The sequence below is a fragment of the Poromitra crassiceps genome (assembly GCF_964638095.1).
Source record: "Poromitra crassiceps genome assembly, chromosome: 9".
Taxonomy (NCBI): Eukaryota; Metazoa; Chordata; class Actinopteri; order Beryciformes; family Melamphaidae; genus Poromitra; species Poromitra crassiceps.
Genome location: NC_139630.1, coordinates 42,215,370 through 42,234,830, shown reverse-complemented (window position 1 = coordinate 42,234,830; position 19,461 = coordinate 42,215,370). Strand labels below are relative to the sequence as shown.

The 19,461-nt window shown below is 42.6% G+C and overlaps 2 protein-coding genes across 2 annotated transcripts in view; one reads left to right on the top strand and one right to left on the bottom strand.

The window, feature by feature from the left end:
• lama2 (laminin, alpha 2) overlaps positions 1-964 on the bottom strand; it is a gene marked incomplete at its 5' end in the record, with an annotated part of 265,649 nt that extends 264,685 nt beyond the window's left edge. Inside the window, 1 exon segment of the mRNA XM_083643211.1 lies at positions 901-964. Coding sequence (XP_083499337.1) covers positions 901-964 — 64 coding nt within the window.
• Positions 965-3,498: 2,534 nt separating this feature from the next.
• On the top strand, positions 3,499-18,764 carry LOC310782315 (vesicular inhibitory amino acid transporter-like; the record flags this gene model as incomplete). Its single annotated transcript, XM_083642988.1, has 8 exons — positions 3,499-3,602; positions 4,607-5,087; positions 11,696-11,832; positions 14,293-14,410; positions 15,332-15,534; positions 17,054-17,291; positions 17,713-17,875; positions 18,457-18,764. 8 exons carry the CDS (start codon positions 3,499-3,501, stop codon positions 18,762-18,764), a joined length of 1,752 nt encoding a protein of 583 aa, XP_083499114.1.
• Positions 18,765-19,461: the final 697 nt, after the last annotated feature.

The window sequence follows — 19,461 nt, the reverse complement described above, 5'->3', positions numbered from 1 at the left end:
TTAAAGTAGATAACACGTCGGTTTACAGACTGAAGCCTAGATAGTGAATGACACACTGAGCTCTCTTCATATACATTTAGCATTATCTCACTCAGCAGCAGTGTACAAAGATCTGTGAAGACATCATGATGAGTGCAAGAAGTGGACTGTACAACACGGGCTAATCATTATTATATATTAATCATTATAGGCTTGGCTAAGCAGTAACAGCAGAAGGCCCAGCCAAGTCAAAGAACAACTATTATATTTATTCCCATGTAGGCTACAATTATGACATGGTTTATTTCTGCTCTGTTTGTTATAACATAACCCTTTAGTCGAATAACCAAAACATCCAACTGACAAGCATCTGTCTGATAGGCTACTCCTCTCCAGTTTGTTCTAAGCAGTATTTTTGACTGCAGATGATTCAGAAGTGTTTCTTAAGCCCCCCCCCCCCCCCCCCCCCATCATCAAAACAACAGCAAACTATCATTTCTCTGTTTCTCATGTGAGCTCACTCGTGTGTTAATTTTCTTGTTTACTTCAACAAGTTTTCCAAGTGTTTTTCATCATGTGGCCTCCTCTGATGGCAAACCACAGAAAACACTGGGAAGTCAGTCAACAACTTTGTGACACAGTGAGAGGACAAATCTTAACGCCTTGTACTAGCTAGCTACCCTGAAACGAACCAATAGAGTCTATTAGTTTGACAAAATACACCTCAACGACTTTAACAATCCTGTCCTCAAAAAGTTCACTTCAATGTTAGCCGTCCATTGCTCTCACACGAGGGAAACTAGCAGCACACTGAGTGATTTTAGCTAGCTAACCTGTTGGTGGATGTCAGTTAGCAGAGTCTTGTAGAGTTGTTGGTGTATTGACTCATCCGTCTATAATCGATCAGTAATCAGGACTCACCTCTCTGATGAGCGTGGCAGCATTGCCATAGCAACGCCGTCAGAAGCACGAGCCGGTGCTTCATTCTCTCCAGCGCTGCAGCGTGTCCTCTGCTCCAAGATGAAAGACAACGGAAACTTCGAAAAGTTCAACTATCCTCTCTCTCTCTCTCTCTCTCTCTCTCTCTGTCTGTCTCTCTCCCCCTCGTTCTCTTTCTCTGTCTCTCCCTCTCTTTCTCTGTCTGTCTGAGTCTGTCTGTCTGTCTCTCTCTCTCCTCCTGCTCTGTTCTCTCCTCCCTCTCTCCTGTTCTGTCGTGGAGGAAGGAGGGAGGGAGGGACGCTACGAAAAGTTTGGGGAGAGAAAAAAAGTTTGAAAAAAGTTTGAAACAAAAATATTGAATTTCCTTGAAAGAAAGAAAGAAAGAAAGAAAGAAAGAAAGAAAGAAAGAAAGAAAGAAAGAAAGAAAGAAAGAAAGAAAGAAAGAGAGAGAGACAGAAGTATACACATTTTGGCCCGGATGGCCCCTTCAAAATTAATTTCAAATGAATGCCATCTACAGGTATGTAGCCCTACACCATTTGCGTCAGTGGGAATAAATTCCCAGGTCGCCTATATGAATTATATTTCCTCCAAATGGGATTACAGTGCATGCTTTTGCAATAATCTATTAATTAAAAGTAGGGACTAAACAACAACAGAGAGACTACTGTACATTAAACTAAAAGAGCAGAACAAACATACTGAAAAACTCAGTCAGCATAACGACCCCAACCACCAAGACAGGGCCAGGAGAGTGGGAGGCTCTTTCACAGAAGGAAAAGTCATTAGTGAAATGATTGACACAGAGTTAACACATCTTGAAGTAATAGTCAGTGCAAGTAAATGTTCTTTGAACTTCAATGGCTTTAATGTAACTGGAAGTAATCAGTAGATTTTGGAAGTGAAGCTTCCAACCCTAGTATATGAAAGAAAGAAAGAAAGAAAGAAAGAAAGAAAGAAAGAAAGAAAGAAAGAAAGAAAGAAAGAAAGAAAGAAAGACAGACTTGTGAACGTGTAACTGAGTGCAGGGTGGAAAAAAGAGAATAACTATATAGAACAGGGTAGTAGAGCAGACTAGAGGAGAGAATATGATATAGAGTTAAACAAAGTTGGACAGAAGTTTTGGTCATGTTGAGTCCACCCAATTACACTCCTGCTCTGTGGCTCCTCCTGCTGCCCAACACCACACACCACACTGTGGGGCAACACACAAAACAGCCACACACTCACCGAAAACTACAGTCAGACATATACAGAGAGAGTGAAGTCAAAATACAGTCAGACATATACAGAGACAGTGAAGTCAAAATACAGTCAGACATATACAGAGAGAGCGAAGTCAAAATACAGTCAGACATATACAGAGAGAGTGAAGTCAAAATACAGCTAGACATATACAGAGAGAGTGAAGTCAAAATACAGTCAGACATATACAGAGAGAGTGAAGTCAAAATACAGCTAGACATATACAAAGAGAGTGAAGTCAAAATACAGCAAGACATATACAGAGAGAGTGAAGTCAAAATACAGCTAGACATATACAGAGAGACTGAAGTAAAAATACAGCAAGACATATACAGAGAGAGTGAAGTCAAAATACAGCCAGACATATACAGAGAGAGTGAAGTCCAAATACATCCAGACATATACAGAGAGAGTGAAGTCAAAATACAGCCAGACATATACAGAGAGAGTGAAGTCAAAATACATCCAGACATATACAGAGAGAGTGAAGTCAAAATACATCCAGACATACACAGAGAGATTGAAGTCAAACTACAGTCAGACATATACAGAGAGAGTGAAGTCAAAATACATCCAGACATATACAGAGAGAGTGAAGTCAAAATACATCCAGACATATACAGAGAGAGTGAAGTCAAAATACATCCAGACATATACAGAGAGATTGAAGTCAAACTACAGTCAGACATATACAGAGAGAGTGAAGTCAAAATACAGTCAGACATACACAGAGAGAGTGAAGTCAAAATACATCCAGACATATACAGAGACAGTGAAGTCAAAATACAGTCAGACATATACAGAGAGAGATTGAAGTCAAACTACAGTCAGACAGAGACAGTGAAGTCAAGTAGCCTAAGACAAATTGAACTTTTAGGTATGTTGTACTAAAGTGTCATCATCTCAAAATGCTGCTTGGAGCCTACCCTTGAGGAGGTCTCACTTTACACACATTAGTATCTTGGACTGGGCTTCCACCAGTAGATATAAAATAGACTCCAGCACTGCACTTTTTAAACGATGGTTATGGACAGATTTGAAGTGGATTTACCCTCCATGCAGTACACTATATCCCTCAATTCAACAGCCTGAATAACTGTGCAGGCCATTATATCTGTTTACTTCATCAGAGAACAGTGGCACATTATAATGTTACACCTCGCCAACCTGTCAATCACTGCAGCAATCTGTGCATGTGCAGTTATGTATGTATGTGTGTATTTAGTTCTGTGTGCTTGGGTAAGCATGCGCGTGTGTCCAGGGTTAGTCCAGCTTCCACAGACCCTTAGACCTCCAGAGGCAGAGAGGCTGACCTGGCAGACGGTGAGGCTGAAGATGGGCTCTCTTCACTGGGGTCGGAGCTCTGGGCAGCCCTGGAGCTCTGCTGGCTCTCTATGGGGCTGGGCTGCATCGAGGCTGCACCTGGACTGGACTACAAGGTCAGTCACATAATGGCATTTATATAGTTAGCGTATATAGGTATTATTAATTTAATATGTATTAGTACATGTAGTATTTCTATCTAAATGTGCAGACGATATGCTATTTGCTGTGTATTTTGCTAAAACATATTTTATACATTTCACATAAAAATAATAGTAATATGAGCCTAAAAATGTATCACTGTCCAAAATACTTGTGGAACTTACTTTTCATTGTGGAGTTCAAAGATGCTCCTTGGTAAAGTGGGTGTTGGTGCAGCAAACATGACCTCTAGATAGAGTCTGTGCTGGTGTCGCCCAATTAACATTCAAGCCTTTAAAGGGATAGTGCAGATTTTTTGATGTGGGGTTATATGAGGTCCTTGCAGACAGTACATGCCGTAGAACGCAGCCAGCGTGGTCCCAGTTTGGATAAATGGAGACCAGCTGCATCAGACAAGTAGAGCTGTCTGCTGAGTGTGAACAGGGTCACGAGCAAAGACTGAAAAACAACAGAAAAAATACATAAAATGCTTCCACACTGCTCACGTGGCATAATCCAAGTCTCGCAAAAGCCCTGAGATGCCAGGTTGACATGAAAACACATAATTTACATTCTGTTTTTAGCTTAAATCTGCACTGTAGCCTGGTGCTCGAGGAATACATCGGGCACGTCCAGCTGAACATATGGCTACATTTCAGCTTAAAAAAAAGGGTGTAAATGACGTCTTTTCAAGTCAACTTGGCATCTCAGGGCTTGTGGTTGTGGAGACTTGGATTACACAAGGCGAGCAGTATGGAAGCTTTTTATGTTTTTTTATGTTTTGCTCATGGCCCCCTTCACACTCAGCAGACAGCTCTACTTGCCTGATGCGGCCAGTCTCCATTTCTCCAAACTGGGACCGCGCCGCCTGCATTCTACTGCATGTAGTACACTGACTGTATGCAAGTACCTCATACAACCACATCAAAACATTACAACTATCCCTTTAGCTATGTTAAAACCTGCTTTTGATGGGTAGGCTATTCCAGGAGGATGAAGAGATGCTGGTTCTGACCCAGAGAGATGAGCTGAACCGACTCTACAGTGAGGACAACAGATGGCCTCTGAACAACCACGCAACCAAGAGGGCGCCCAGGAGTGATGCAACCAGGAGCAGCACAACCTCCTCTGGAGAAAACAGCCCGGTTCTGACCCAGCTGAACAGATCTCACCCTGAGGACAGCAGTCTGCCTGTGAATGACGCCAGAACCCAGGAGAAACCAAGTCCAAAGCTGGGCGGAAGCTTTCTGGAGCCCTTGCCTAGCCAGGAGAGCAAGGCAGAAGATGGAGGGGAGAACGAGGAGAGAGTGGACACTGACAGGTCTCCTCACCTCAGCCTGGGAGAAGAAGAGAGAGCCAGGCTGGGTTTGGCTGACGGAGGAGTCCAGTGCCCCAGTTTAAACCCCACTCCCACCATCACCACCTGGGAGGCCGGCTGGAACGTCACCAATGCTATACAGGTTAACGTTACGTTACAGTACTAGAAATGTTGCGTGCTCGCACACAAGGCACATCACCTGCGCGCACTGTTTCGCTCATATATGTCGTTTTGGGAGTCATTGGAAACTGACTTAATCTGTCCTTTCGGTATGACACGATATAATACAGTGTAGATTTCCAGAGTGATTGACAGGTCGCCAATCATGGACCAATGCAGCCACACTAGACACTAAGAAGAAGTCAAGCTACATGATTTCTGGGTATTGAAATACTCAACCCTTCCTTTCCCACACACACACACACACACACACACACACACACACACACACACACACACACACACACACACACGCGTCAAAATGAAAACTAGAACAAAACAAAACAAAAAGGCAAAGCCTACTGTCTCAGCGGTGAGCTATAGAGTACATTGCAAACGATTTAATCTGCCGCCACGCTGTCTTCGTATTATTAAACAATGCTTTGTGGCTCTTTGTCGGCGCTCTCTTCATAATCAAATAAAGCGCGGATAAAATCACTTTCAGAGGAAAGCAGAAAAAACTGAAAGGCTCCCAGTCCTGCTGGCAGTAATGCTAATAGCGTATTATGCTGTAAATGCTGGGCCGTATTCAAACGCTGCCCTCATGTAAATGTGTTCTTTCACTGAATAACTGTGCTGTAATGGAACCATGTCACTGCCTCCATGGAGAATACATTATGACATTAGGGCGTCATTACAGCACACGCGCACGCACGCACGCACGCACGCACGCACACACACACGCGCACAAACACACACACACACACACACACACACACACACACACACACACACACACACACACACACACACAAGCCCGTTTAGCGTGAATTACCAGGCCAGGTGGATTTCCATCAGAAGCTTGTGTGTCACATTGGTGTAAACAAGTGGATTGCTAATCAGTGTTAGCATTGTTGTCGAGAGATAACTGCGTATCCTAACACATGGTTGTGACTGTTAGTAGATAAACAAGTCATTTCGTGCTTGTGTAGTCTGTATATCTGTGTGCCAGAGCTCTCTCTTAGCTTTCATTAGAAACCGAGCCAGAAAAACACACCGCCGCTGGTTCAGCGGGGAATTGGCCTTTTTCACAGTGGCCAATTTCTGTCTAAAAGGCAGGGTAAACACAAGTGCAACATTAATGAGGGCTCCAGCACTGGAACACCTAATTGGATTGGAAGTTGTTTTGGTTGCACCTGTGTTTTACCCTGCCTATAAGACACAAAATGGCTGCTGTGAAAAAGGTCAATTGTACTTCCAGGCAGTGATATATTCCAGATTACTGATGACCTATTATAAGACAGTAAAGGGCTACTTCACCCATGTCTGCCTCCAAAAACCTGTGGAATATAAAGTGAAGCGGAGCATTTCTTCCAGTTTGAATAGGCTATTTGAATAGTCTCCCAGTCATCACGCCCATAGGCAATCCTACTTTATTAATGGCAGCCAGTCGATCTCTCTGGATGCCAGCTTGTCCTTAGCTCTGCCAAAAACAATACGAGTCTCCCTCTTTCTGCGATATGTTACAGATTACTCAATGCTCACACATTACCTGCTTCAAATTGTAATCAGTAACCCTCATCCAATGGATTACATAACAGCAACTCATTAATCCACATCTATAGTCCTGCGTATGGGGGGATGATCTACTAGGTGCTGGAAGTGTTTAAGGTCTACAATTTCACATCTCTGGCAGTGATGATGAGCACACAGCAACGGCCATGTATTTCAATAAGATGCAAAAGCATGTCTAAAGAATGATAGATCCACATGTCAGAAACACCTAAAAGGCTACCAAGTATCTTAATAATGGAGAAAGATACAGAAAAGTGGTACCTCCAACCCAGGCTAGAATAGAGATATGCTTCTCCTGCTGGTGGTTTATTGATGCCAGTATGTGTGTCTGTCTGCCAGTGCCAGCTTGATACACTTATTATTAGAGAGCAAATTCACTGCCAAAAATGCAAAAAGCACTATAGCTGCAGCTCCCAATGCCTCACGAGCCAGCTCCCAATGCCTTGGGAATAGCTCATTAACAACCAATTTTGAATGGACGTTAATTACGCAGCTAAAGTTAATGTCTTTTCATCACAGATTAGAGGCTTGGATCTTTTGTTTCTAGTTCTGGGAGATACTTTGTTGTTGTTGTTGTTGTTGTTGTTGTTGTTGTTGTTGTTGTTGTTGTTGTTGTTGTTGACTGATATTAATTGCATTGTCTATCAAATCTGTTTTTGAGTGGATTTTTACCTTAAACTTGGAAATTCATGATCCGAGTTCTCCAACGGGTGATTTTCAAATCAAACCTGCAGGGACTAAACACAAGACATACGAAGATGCAAATTAGAGTCATTTTATTTAGGAAGGATTGCTGTCAAAAGTGATTTATATCAAGGTGCCAAACTCTTCCCAAGACATTGCAAAAAGCCAGGCTACAAACACTGTAGGCCAGTTGGTAAAAACATCCTACATTTTGCCAATACATTCAGACATCTATGCACACACAAAAATCACCGTAGTTGATGATGATGAAAATACAAAAAGTGCACTCCTCAAGTCCTTAAACAAGTCATTATGCAAAACAAGTATATTCAGCCAACATGCAAAATTGAAAGCTCCAAAACAGACATAAATTAATAATAGGGGGAAATATCATGTCAGCTCTAGAAATATTATTTGAACAAATAATTTCACTTAAGTATCATCAGAACATCAAATATCCTTTCAAACAAACGTAATGTTCCACAGACAATATTTCGAAAGATTGTTACCATGTAAATGCTCCAAAAGGCAGAAAGTGGGGAAGTCATTTTCGTTCGGTCCTCTGTAGCTATGTCCTGTACGTTATGGCAGAATTGTCAATAAAACGTGCTTTGACTTTGAAAAGGAATCGTCATCATCACTGAACACGCATTATGTGAATATTGTTCTTCCACCATGACAGGACAGCATCATGTGACCATAGCAGGAATTGGACACTTTTACCTGTTCAAGTGAAAACATCAGGTAAGTGGGAAGTTTAGACTGAGTACCTTGTTAAACTCATCAGCGGGGGTGGGGGGTGGGTTGGGTGGTTCCCAATACTCTCTTGGGCTATGTAGGTCAACTTCAATGGTTAGAGAAGTAAAATAGTATAAAATAATGAACACACACCGGCCATGTAGGTTCTGACCTAGTCTTGTTTTTTCTTCTCTCTGGTGGAGGAGAGCTAATCTGACCGGCACAGAGAGATGTGTGCTCTGCCTGTGAAGCAGGCCTGAACATCAGTGCTCGGTCCTCTGGCTGACCACGTGTTTCAGCCATCCAATGGTTGCATTCGCATGAGTGCATTTACATCAGTCAGTCAGTCAGTCCAGTCGGTCGGTCGGTCAGTCAATCAGTCAGGGTGGGACATTTGGGAATGTAGAGCTGCCGCGCTATCGCGGGTCAGCTAAAAAGGATTAAATAGCCTAACTGTGGTATGCAGAGTTGGCTTTTCCAGTGGGGTTTGTTTTGGCCTTAAACCCCAGCAGTTTGTTGTTGTTTCTTGATGTTCTGGAAGGACAGCTGCCTGGAGTTGGTGGCAACAGATCATGCAGGGGATGTTGTGGTTTCTGCATGTCCCTTATCAAGTTCACAGCAGCCTCCTCTCTCCCAGAGAAAACATTTGGTTCTTCAGCATGTCATGAGAACAGCAGGCTGCAGGAGCCTTATGGTTGGAAAAAGGCGATTCGAGACAGGGGAAGCAAATAAGTGACGCTCTGCCTTCCAAAGTGCCCTTGAGCAAATCGCATTCCCCGTTCCTTCTCCGCTGAAGCTGCGCAGTGCATATCAGTGTGTTACTGTGTTGCTGAAAAACAGCATGTGGCGCTCTGTCAACATCGCCTGAATAAGTATAGATTAAAAAGGTGTGTGTGTGTGTGTGTGTGTGTGTGTGTGTGTGTGTGTGTGTGTGTGTGTGTGTGTGTGTGTGTGTGTGTGTGTGTGTGTGTGTGTGTGTGTGTGTCAGTGTGTGACGGGGTGTGGAGAGAGAGAGAGAGAGATGGGGGATGAAATCAGACACTTGGGCGTCACATTTCTCTCAAACTTCTTTCATCCTGCAGCAGCTCCATTTTAACATCAAAGATCTATCAGCACACACACACATGCAGAACAGACACCAGTTACACAAGCGTGACTTGAAAGGGAGAGAATGTTTGCATGTGTGTGTGCGTGTGCATGTGTGTGTGTGTGTGTGTGTGTGTGTGTGTGTGTCTACAGTCTCGTGATGTGTTACCATAGCTCTCAGTCTGTGTATCTCCATGTTGAAACATTAAGATCCTAGCAGCTCCATCAAAGTAGCTTGTTGCCTCCTGTGATCTCTGCCTGCTCGCTCTCTAGGCATGAGGTCATGGCTCTCTCCTCCCTTCTCTCTCTGGCAGTCTCCAGTGTCTTCTCTTGGTGAAGGGCCAAACCTATCCTCCTCCTCCTCCTCCTCCTCCTCCTCCTCCTCCTCTATAATTTAAGTATATTTATTTTTTCAGTGATTTTTTTTCTTAAGCAAGTCCAGTGTGATATGATTTCTTCACTTAAACCTGCAATCAACAATATCTTGAAAGACCTTATGACCTCTCCTGAAACTATGTGGAGATTTCACTAATATATAATTAGGGATGCATGATATATCGGTAATCATCGATATTGACCGATGTCATTTTTAACATAATCAGCATCGGTCCAATGTTGCAATGTTAATATTGGTTATGGGCCATAACAGCAAATGTTAATATTGGTTATCGGCCATAACAGCAATGTTAATAATGGTTATCGGTATCGGACAAAATTGTTATATCGTATGTATTGGCATACCTAATATAAACCAACATATCAACATATCCTCCTAAAATAGTTCATATGAAAAAGTAGTTTTCCTTCAATTGTGTGCATACGTAATCCTACCAATGCCCAGCAACACAAGCGATCAGGGGGCCTGCGTAAGCCCCACCCCCTGCAACACGAGCAATTTGAAAATGTTGAATTACGTCCAATGGTTGGTTATTCCAGTTCTGTTTAGGTAAGTAAACAAATGTTTGGGTTAGGCCGGGTTAGGGTTAGGGTTAGTTATTAAAGTTATGTTTAGGTAAGTAAAACATCTTTAGGGTTAGGGTTAGTTATTACAGTTCTGTTAACAGCTTGGTTAGGGTTAGTTATTCCAGTTCTGTTTAGGTAAGTAAAACATCTTGGTTAGGGTTAGGGTTGGTTACTCCAGTTCTGTTTAGGTAAGTAAAACATCTTGGTTAGGGTTAGGGTTGGTTATTCCAGTTCTGTTTAGGTAAGTAAAACATCTTGGTTAGGGTTAGGGTTGGTTATTCCAGTTCTGTTTAGGTAAGTAAAACATCTTGGTTAGGGTTAGGGTTGGTTATTCCAGTTCTGTTTAGGTAGACTAAGTAAAACATCTTGGTTAGGGTTAGGGTTGGTTATTCCAGTTCTGTTTAGGTAGACTAAGTAAAACATCTTGGTTAGGGTTAGGGTTGGTTATTCCAGTTCTGTTTAGGTAAGTAAAACATCTTGGTTAGGGTTAGGGTTGGTTATTCCAGTTCTGTTTAGGTAAGTAAAACATATTGGTTAGGGTTAGGGTTGGTTATTCCAGTTCTGTTTAGGTAGACTAAGTAAAACATCTTGGTTAGGGTTAGGGTTGGTTATTCCAGTTCTGTTTAGGTAAGTAAAACATCTTGGTTAGGGTTAGGGTTGGTTATTCCAGTTCTGTTTAGGTAAGTACAACATCTTGGTTAGGGTTAGGGTTGGTTATTCCAGTTCTGTTTAGGTAGACTAAGTAAAACATCTTGGTTAGGGTTAGGGGTGGTTATTCCAGTTCTGTTTAGGTAAGTACAACATCTTGGTTAGGGTTAGGGTTGGTTATTCCAGTTCTGTTTAGATAAGTAAAACATCTTGGTTAGGGTTAGGGTTGGTTATTCCAGTTCTGATTAGGTAAGTACAACATATTGCTTAGGGTTAGGGTTGGTTATTCCAGTTCTGTTTAGGTAGACTAAGTAAAACATATTGGTTAGGGTTAGGGTTGGTTATTCCAGTTCTGTTTAGGTAAGTACAACATCTTGGTTAGGGTTAGGGTTGGTTATTCCAGTTCTGTTTAGGTAAGTACAACATCTTGGTTAGGGTTAGGGTTGGTTATTCCAGTTCTGATTAGGTAAGTAAAACATCTTGGTTAGGGTTAGGGTTTCGCCCGGGTTAAAAATAAGAAACATTGAAATGAGGCAAAAATGCTGGGAATCGACCCCCAGCATACAAGGCAAATGACTACGTCACCCTTACTGTCCATTATAGTACCTAGTCCCTATATCGCCCCCTGCTGGTTGTTGTAATTGGTTGAAATTACACTGCAATACTGAGAACAGCCTGAATATATACACATGACATGGGCCCACTGTGTTGCTGTTTCCACCCCTTCATACTGTGCATGGTACTTTGTTGTTTGTCCTCAGTAGGCCTCCATAGTGCGCTGGCTTTCCTGTGTTTCATTTACAAATGTTTTGCAAATGGTTACTTCTCTCCCTTTCTCTCTCTCCCCCTCTCTCCCTCTCTCTCTCTCCCTCCCTCCCTCTCTCTCCCTCCCTCCAGGGTATCTTTGTGTTGGGTTTGCCCTATGCTCTGGTCCGGTCAGGTTATCTGGGTCTGGTTCTGCTGGTGCTGTCAGCCTGGGTCTGTAACCACACAGGGAGGATTCTGGTGGCCTGTCTATATGAAGAGGAGCACAGGTAAACTGGAGCATCTATTCTGCTCTGCTCGATTCTATTGGCTGTAATGACCTGTCAATCAATACTGTGACATCTTCCTTGGGGCTTCTGCGAATGCAGTCTGAGATTCTTTTAGAAACTTCAAACTTTGACTTTCTTAACTTTGCGTTTGAGTTTCTCTCGAGGTTAAATGGCTAACGTGAATGTGTTATTATCCCACAGAGCAGCAAAACTGACTTTTATTCAAAAGCCACAGATTCTTACTCAAGCTGAGAATATTAGTAAAGCGCTAAGCGCACATATGTCTGCTCCTTCTGTTCGGTTCTGTTCAAGGGAATATAAACTCCAACAAACAGAATAAGCAACCCCACACACACACAAACACACACACACACACACACACACACACACACACACACACACACACACACACACACAGAGACACAGACATGCACAAACTCACACACACACGCATGCACGCACTCACACACAAGCATGCACAAACACACACACAGACACACACACAGACGCACGCACGCACGCACGCACGCACGCACGCAAGCACACACACACACACACACACCTACACATGCAGGCACGCAACGCGCAGACGCACACACGCACACACACACACACAAACAAACGCGCACACACACACACACACACACACACACACACACACACACACACACACACACACACACACACACAGTATTGTGAGAGGAAAGGACAATATAAAACACAGTATATTATTATAAAGCAGCCCAGAGACCTTGACATTGACGAGGTCCAACAACACAATTCACGGAGCCACACTGACAACACATCCTCTCCTGTTCTCTAGTGTTTACCTATTCTATTCTATTCTATTCTATAGGCCTTATGCTGAAGGTCACATGACCAAACCGTATATGCCATGGACATCGGTTATGCTCATCTTTGGTAGCTCCTGGAGGGATCTTGTATAAAATAACGCCATATTCAAAAAGGATAATCAAATCAAAACAGTAAAAACAAATTTTCTCTTAGTGATTGTACATGTTACAGTATATCGCCGCCATCAATTCAATGTTCACAGCCAGCCCAGCTAGGTAGCGGAAGCTGAGAGCATCGTATTCCGGTTTGGTCACGTGACCTTCAGCATAAGGCCTATTCTGATCTATTCCATGTTTTAAATTAAATTAATTTCAGTTCAGTAATATTTATCATCATTCATTGTAGATTTTTGATTTGGGTAGCACAAAATAATAGAACAAGTTAGTTTCTTTATGGAATTTATAAGAAGTAAGAAAGCAGGCTACTTTTAAAATAAGTCACACCCTCTTCCGGGTTTGGCATGGGACCTAAGGGATTTCATTCACAATTCATTTTCCAATTGATGATTCGAAGAAATCCTTATACCACCTCTTCCTAACATACAGTGAGTGAGCTTATAACACCTCTTCCTGAAAAAAACTGAAACCATCTGATTGGTATAGAGAAAATTTAATTTCCGGCTTTATTTCATAATCAATAAACTATAAAGCAGATACACATAGTTATTAACTGCATACACAGATCAATTCTGATCTATGTACAGACCGGCACACAGAGACACACTCACCTCTGACACACACAGCTGTGACCTGGGCTCCTGCACTCCTCTCTGCCCCTGAACATGTTTTTCTCTGCTAGAGTCAAAACATAGATTGTGTCATGTCACAGCTATAAAGGATATTGACTCCCCACAAACCCTTACTGTGCTCCTGTACTTCTGATCTGTAATCATGCACGCTTTTCCAAGAAGTCAAGTCAAGTCAAGTCAATGTTATTTATATAGCACATTTCATACATAAAGCAATTCAAAGTGCTTCACAAGACATTACAGACATAAGAGAATAAAAGAAGATAAAAAGACAATTAAAAGCAAAAAAGCAGTAAGATGCTACACGTTTGGTCAATACAGGAAAATAATAGGATAAATAGACATTTCAACAGTTAAAAGCGGTGCTAAACAGAAAAGTTTTTAGACCATTTTTAAAAATAGGAAGTGTTGAGGAAAATCTGAGGGCCTCAGGCAGGTTGTTCCAGCTAACAGCAGCACAGTGTGTAAAGGCGGCCCTGCCCTGGTTCGAGTGGATCCTTAGGACAGCTATTAGGCCGGACCCAGCTGACCTGAGAGGTCTAGTTGGTTCATAGCGAGGGAGGAGATCTGCTATGTATTGTGGGCCTAGGCCGTTGAGCGATTTGTAGGCTAAAAGAAGGATTTAAAATGTAATTCTGTAACCTACAGGGAGCCAGTGTAGATATTTAAGAACAGGGGTAATATGATTAGCCCTCCCAGTCCTAGTTAAGACCCTAGCAGCAGTCACAAGTTTTTGTGATATTATTTCAAAAGTCTGCTTGACAGTTGAAAGGAAACATACTACAGATTGATAACAGTGGCAACTATTTATTAGAATGGGAAATTGAAATACTGATTATGGTATGTGTGTGTTTCAGTGGTGGGTCTGGCTGGGTGCGAGTCCGACACAGCTACCAGGACTTAGCAGAGGCCTGCTGCAAGGGACTGTGGCCCCACTGGCCTGAACTGGGGGGGTGGATGGTTAATGCGGCTCAGGTAAGACACACACACACACACACAGACACACACACACACACACACACACACACACACACACACACACACGTGCGCACATGCACGCACGCACGCACGCACACACACACACACACACACACACACACACACACACACACACACGTACGCATGTATGCGGACACACACACTCTCACACACACACACACACACACACACACACACACACACACACACACACACACACACACACCCCACACACACACACACACACACACACACACACACACACACACACACACACAGCAAAGAAATTCCATCTTCACATCATTTAGTCTAAAACAGGGTTTTTCAAAGTCTGAGATTGTGGGCCTCAATTCCTGGATGCCTATGGGATCATGATTATGTCATTTGATCCCATAGACACTCAGCAATTGAGAGGAGCAGCAAAAAGATAGATTTGCAGATCAGCAAAAGATAGCCTGATATTTGACATAGACGTTTGACATAGACTACACCAAATAATTGATAATAAAAAGGTCAGCTTGAAGAAATTAATTTGTGGGAAAGTGGGAAAACGAAATAAAAACTGTCAAATTCCCCAAAACTAGGCTACTTGATCTCTGAACTATCTCTGACCTTTTCACGGCAGCCATTTTGTGTCTAAAAGGCAGGGTAAACACAGGTGCAATCAAAACATTAATGAGGTTGTCCAACTTCCAATCCATTAGGTGTTCCAGTACTGGGGCCCTCATTAATGTTTTGCTTCCACCTGTCTTTACCCTGCCTTTTAGACACAAAATGGCTGCCGTGAAAAAGGTTGTTGTTGGCTACATGATATACGTGCTTTTTTGTATTGTTTGACGTAGTTTGCAATGGGATTGAATGGAATGACTGCAACTTTTCCATGGCCCAAGAGACACAGTTCTCTCTGTCTGTTTGCAGGTGATTGAGTTGGTGATGACCTGTACTCTCTATCTAGTCGTCTCCACCAGTCTGTTGTCTGACAGTCTATCAGGAATGGCTGTTCCTAGATCAGCATGTTCACTGGTCTCTCTGATGTTTCTGCTGCCCTGCCTGCTGCTGACTGACCTCAGACCAGTTTCCACCCTCAGCCTGCTGTGCTCCCTGGCTCATATACTGATCAGGTATAGGAATACATTAAAAAGTAAAACGAGTTATGTATTAGTATTATGATGTGTAGCCTTTGTGTGATGTGTTCAATGTTTAATTTGACTATATTATTCCGCATTATTCTATTATTTCACAGTTTTAGTTTTGCTGTATTACTGTATTCTCTTCCCTTTTTCTCTCAATTTTCTGAAGGATTGTTGTTTTTAACAGTCAATTAAGAATGAAAAATGGGGGGGAAACCCCAACGTAAAAGGACACAAGGAACCCCATGGCACCCCAATAATTCATGTATATAAACACACACACACACACACACACACACACACACACACACACACACACACACACACACACACACACACATCCATTCCATCAGTACTGTAGCCATCCGACCGCTTCAGCTCATTCAGAACGCAGCAGCCCGTCTGGTATTCAACCAACCCAAATTCTCTCATGTCACTCCCCTCTTCTGGGACCTTCACTGGCTTCCCATCTCGGCACGCATTCAATTCAAAACACTGGTTCTGGCCTACAGGGCAGTACACCAGACAGGCCCTCGGTACTTACAATCTATGGTCAGGCTCCAAATCTCTCACCGTTCCCTCCTCTCCTCTGCCAGCGCAGGACGCCTCGCCCCTCCTTCACTACGGGGGCTCAAAAGTCGCTCATCCCGTTCGCGACTCTTCTCGTCCCTGGCACCTCAATGGTGGAACGAGCTTCCACCTTCGGTCAGGACGGCCGAATCACTGCCGATCTTTCGGAAAAGACTAAAGACACACCTTTTCAGGCTCCATCTGGGCCCTTCTTGATCTAACTTCTTTCTCTCTCTTAAAAAAAAAAAAAAAAAAAAAAAAAAAAAATCTAAACTAACCTTAACTTGTACCACTGTTCCTTCAGAAGTTGTAGTTGTCATATACTGTGTTACATAGTTGATTGCTCTATTGCTGACAAAAATGTGTTATTGTAAGTCGCTTTGGATAAAAGCGTCTGCCAAATGACGTAATGTAATGTAATGTAAAATGTACCCTGCACTCCAAAGATGCTGCACCCTCTATAAGGTAGAAACATTCAACTAGTTTTGCATAAGGACGTTATTTACCCTGGGACGTTATTTACCCTGGGACGTTATTTACCCTGGGACGTTATTTACCCTGGCACGTTATTTACCCTGCGATCATCTTCTCAAATACAAGCATCTCTGTCATGACTTTAAGCCACTCTAAACTCTGGCCTATGTGGGCTCGTCCAGTTGTGTTGATTAAGCCTGGCCGCTACAATTTATTTATCACTGCACTTGATGCTTTGGCAATATTGTACCTGTTATATTCATGCCAAAAAGCTATTTGAATTTCAATTCCAATAAAACCTGTTACTGTTATCCAAGCTCTGCTCTAGTAAGGCCTGCTGGCACAAAAGAGTTGTCCCCTAACAGATATAGTTGTGAGGATTCTGGTAGAGGTTGTTTGAGCTACCCTTCAAGGTTTCTCAATACTGAGAGCTTCCTAAACTAGTGTCTTCTCTAATTGTCTCTAGCCTGCTGGTGATGCTGTACTGTGCGAGTCGAGCGAGCAGCTGGTCCTGGACCTGTCTGTCTCTGTCTGTGGAGCCGGACGACTTCCTGGTCTCTGTGGGTGTCATCATCTTCTCCTACACCTCACAGATCTTCCTCCCTCCACTAGAGGGCAGTATGGAGGACAGAGGGCAGTTCAGTGCCATGTTGGGATGGACCCATGCTGCTGCCTGCATCATGAAAACAACCTTCTCCTTACTGGTTAGCAGGATCTGCTTCTGGACAGTGTAAATCTGGTTAGAATTCACTGAATGAACAGATAGATGGACTGTATGGTAGAAATTAACTCTAATTAAAATGCATGGCAGCATATTTTAAAGCGGTACGTACAGTAATAAGTGACAATATTTGGGGTTGACAAGTTGTGTAGAAAAGTATAGAGTTGATAGGGACCTAAGACTAATGTACACTAAACTCTGGAATTGTTGATTTGTATGCCCTCAGAATTAACACAGACAATTTTGACAGTTCATAATTTTCACCATTTTATAATTTGTTGACAACAGATACAGCCGAACAGTGTCAGCAAATGTAAAAAAATAAAGAAAATGGTTCAATACCTGCATGGATGGATGAATGGATAGGCAAATTGTTTTCATTGATTGCTTCCCTCCTCCACTAGGCTGTGTTGACCTGGGGGGTGGAGACCAGTGAGGTCATCACAGACAACCTGCCCTCTGACCTTCGACCTTTAGTCAACCTGTGTCTCTTGGCTAAAGCCCTGCTGTCCTACCCTCTGCCTTTCTACTCTGCTGCTGAAATCCTACACAGCTGTCTGCTCACAGGTAACTGATGAATCTCTTTTCTATTCCAAACCACTGCCACTGCCCTCTCAAATGACCCTCCTCCAAAAAAAAGCAGTTCAGAACAAAAGATTGATCTCTTTTTTTCAACTTCTAATAGCCAATACATACAAGTTTTTTCCTTTATAAATCTACAAATCTATAAGTCTTCTTTAGAATGTCTGTAAAGAAAGACAAAATACGAGTGGAGAATCAGTAACACTCTCCCCTCCCTCATACTGGTGAAGTGCCCTTGAGCAAGGCACTCGCTCCAGTGGAGCTGCTTATTGGTTAATAGTAGAAGACTGTGATTGTACTGGGCAGCTCCCAGGTGAATGTGTGTAACTTTATAAATATGAAGCAGGGAATTCCTGGAAAAAAATTAATTCCCATAGTCCAATTTCTGTGCTTTGGAGACAATGTAAAGCAAGCTTGTACTGTTTACTAAGCACTAAGAGTTCAACACGTTAATCCAAGTACAGCACAGCAGAATAAATCCAGACAGGCTGACACTGACATCAATCTTCAATAAGTTGAAGAAAGACCTTCACCGTCTGAATGACTCTGCTTCCATGTATCTCCAGACGCTGCTGCCTCGTCCTCCTCCAGAGGGATGTCTCGCCCCGCCCTGCTGCTCCGCGGAGCCTTGCTGATGACATCATATCTCCTGGCCTTGCTGGTGCCCAGGTTCTCTCTCTTGATGGGTTTGACGGGCAGCGTGACCGGGGCGGCCATGACACTCATCCTGCCCTGTCTGTTTCACCTCAGACTGCAGTGGGGCCGGCTCACTGTGAGGGAGAGAGCTCTAGATGTGGCCATACTGAGTCTAGGCGGCGTCAGCAGTGTAGCTGGAGTGATTTGTTCACTGAAAAGAATTCTGGACAGGCTGTAGGAGGGAGGGAGGGAGGGAGGGAGGGAAGGAGGGAGGGAATTTATGATGGATGGATGAAAGACAAATACATTTAGGATAGGTCCCATGGGTCCTTACAAAGTCTGAAAAAGTCTGAAAATAGCTCAATGTAATGTCTTGTCTTCGTTCTTTGCAATGCACGATGCCCTCTTATGAATACAGATTAGTTTAATGAATAGTTGTACAATATGCAAAACATATTTTTCCACATTCTATCTACCTGACTAAACACAATGCACCTCATGCCCCTTAATAAATGTGCTATTGTCCTTTTTGTCTTATTTATTTTCACTAGCTTCAATCAAAAAAGAAAAGAAAAAAGGCTGTTTTTGCCAACTTTGTATTTATTTATTTATTTATTTATTTATTTATTTATTTATTTATTTATTTATTTATTTATTTATTTATGTATTTATTTATTTATTTATTTATTTATGTATTTATTTATTTATTTATTTGGACTTTTAAATCGGTCTTACATTCTATTCCAAATTCTCCGAAGCCAAATTTAATACATTGTTACCTGTAATTATAGCAGGTAGTGTAGCAGTGTATTGCATTTGGCTTTGTGAACCCTACAGATACTCTGCATTTTAACAATAGATGAGTTTAGGAGGAGACGACTGCCTGTGCTGACCTTGGCTGATGGGGGCAGAGCAGTCAATCAGCTGCTCACCTA